Source organism: Otolemur garnettii, unplaced genomic scaffold, assembly GCF_000181295.1.
Source record: "Otolemur garnettii isolate 467f Iridium unplaced genomic scaffold, OtoGar3 scaffold00002, whole genome shotgun sequence".
NCBI lineage: Eukaryota > Metazoa > Chordata > Mammalia > Primates > Galagidae > Otolemur > Otolemur garnettii.
The window spans coordinates 53,586,042-53,587,306 of NW_003852397.1; the positions used below are offsets into that span (position 1 = coordinate 53,586,042).

Consider the following 1,265-nt stretch of genomic DNA (forward strand, 5'->3'; position numbering starts at 1 on the left):
GTAACTTCACAGGATTAGTAAAGCAAGAAAATGCTTTCAAAAAGTACTTTATAAATTGCAAAGTAGCCATAGCAATATTAGTCATAGCAATTATTAAGGCAAACATGGCATTAAAAAACTGACCAAAAAACTGTAAGGACTAAATTTTAAAAGCACAGTTCTGGGGCAGATTTTAAGGTGTCAAAGACAACAGTCCTCTTGACTTTGGTATAACATTTTCCATTCAAGCATACACTATGTTTACTAGAAGTCTGCAACAAGGACCCAAAGGACACAGTCAGCTAAATCCCCAAAGGATAACCGCCATAGCATAGTTAGCAGCAAGCCTGAGTTCCACTAAAAGATAGTAAAGAGAAACCAGTAGCTAAAAAAAACCACAACAACGACCTTGAGTTGGCAGCTCTATGCATAATGAACTAAGCTTGGAGAGAAAAACCATCACAAGGACTCAGGAGCTGAGTGAAAGCAATTAAGTCTAACACCAAAGTCAATGGGTGTCAATCTGGGGGCTCTTTCCCTGCCATCATCTCCATGGGCTGCAATAGTGGTCCATGGGAGTACCCATGAGAGCTCCCATGAAGGGCAATGTTCTGGACCATATTACCTGGTCCAAAGGGCAGAAACCTAGCTTCATTTGGCTTCCTGCTCTCTGTCTATGAACTAGCCTTGCCTAGTTCTGTCCTCATAGGGTAGACATTGCTAACTTTGCCTTCACTTGTATGGGTCTCCTTAGAGCTTGCTCCAACGGGTATCTGTAGGAGCCAAGGATAACAGTGGCTAATGAAAACTGGACAATGCACTGGATACTACAGATTCAGTAAAGACAAACACAGAGAGCCAGGGAAGACCAGGGCACAAGAAGACCATCCCATGACACATTGTGAAACAACAAACAGCCACTGTCAAAACCCACATCTAAACAAACACACAGAACCTCACACTAAATGAATGATGCTCCAAATACAAGCAGGCACCTGTAACAAACCATCTTATCCTCAGCTTCAAATTCTCCCCCCTACAGTGGAAGTTTAGCTCACATATATGTGCACTGTGGGAAAAGAATTCAGTCTGACATACCTCAGAATCAGTAAAAAAGTTGTAAAGGAGGACATCATCAAATTCTAATCCTTTTGCTTCATAAACTGTTAGCACAAGTGCTAATCCTAACTCTTCTGGAATATTTTCTTTTGCTGTCTCATTGGCTACAAGGATTACCTGAAGAAAAACAGAACAAAACAAATCAACATCAAATTCTACAAGGAGAA

General features: G+C 40.9%; 1 protein-coding gene across 1 annotated transcript in view; it reads right to left on the bottom strand.

Annotated features, from left to right (window-relative positions):
* The window catches only part of TRANK1 (tetratricopeptide repeat and ankyrin repeat containing 1), a 102,228-nt gene that overhangs the window by 45,017 nt on the left and 55,946 nt on the right, over positions 1-1,265 (bottom strand). The window contains exon 12 of the mRNA XM_023513146.1: positions 1,078-1,215. Coding sequence (XP_023368914.1) covers positions 1,078-1,215 — 138 coding nt within the window. The remainder of the gene's footprint in view (positions 1-1,077; positions 1,216-1,265) is intronic.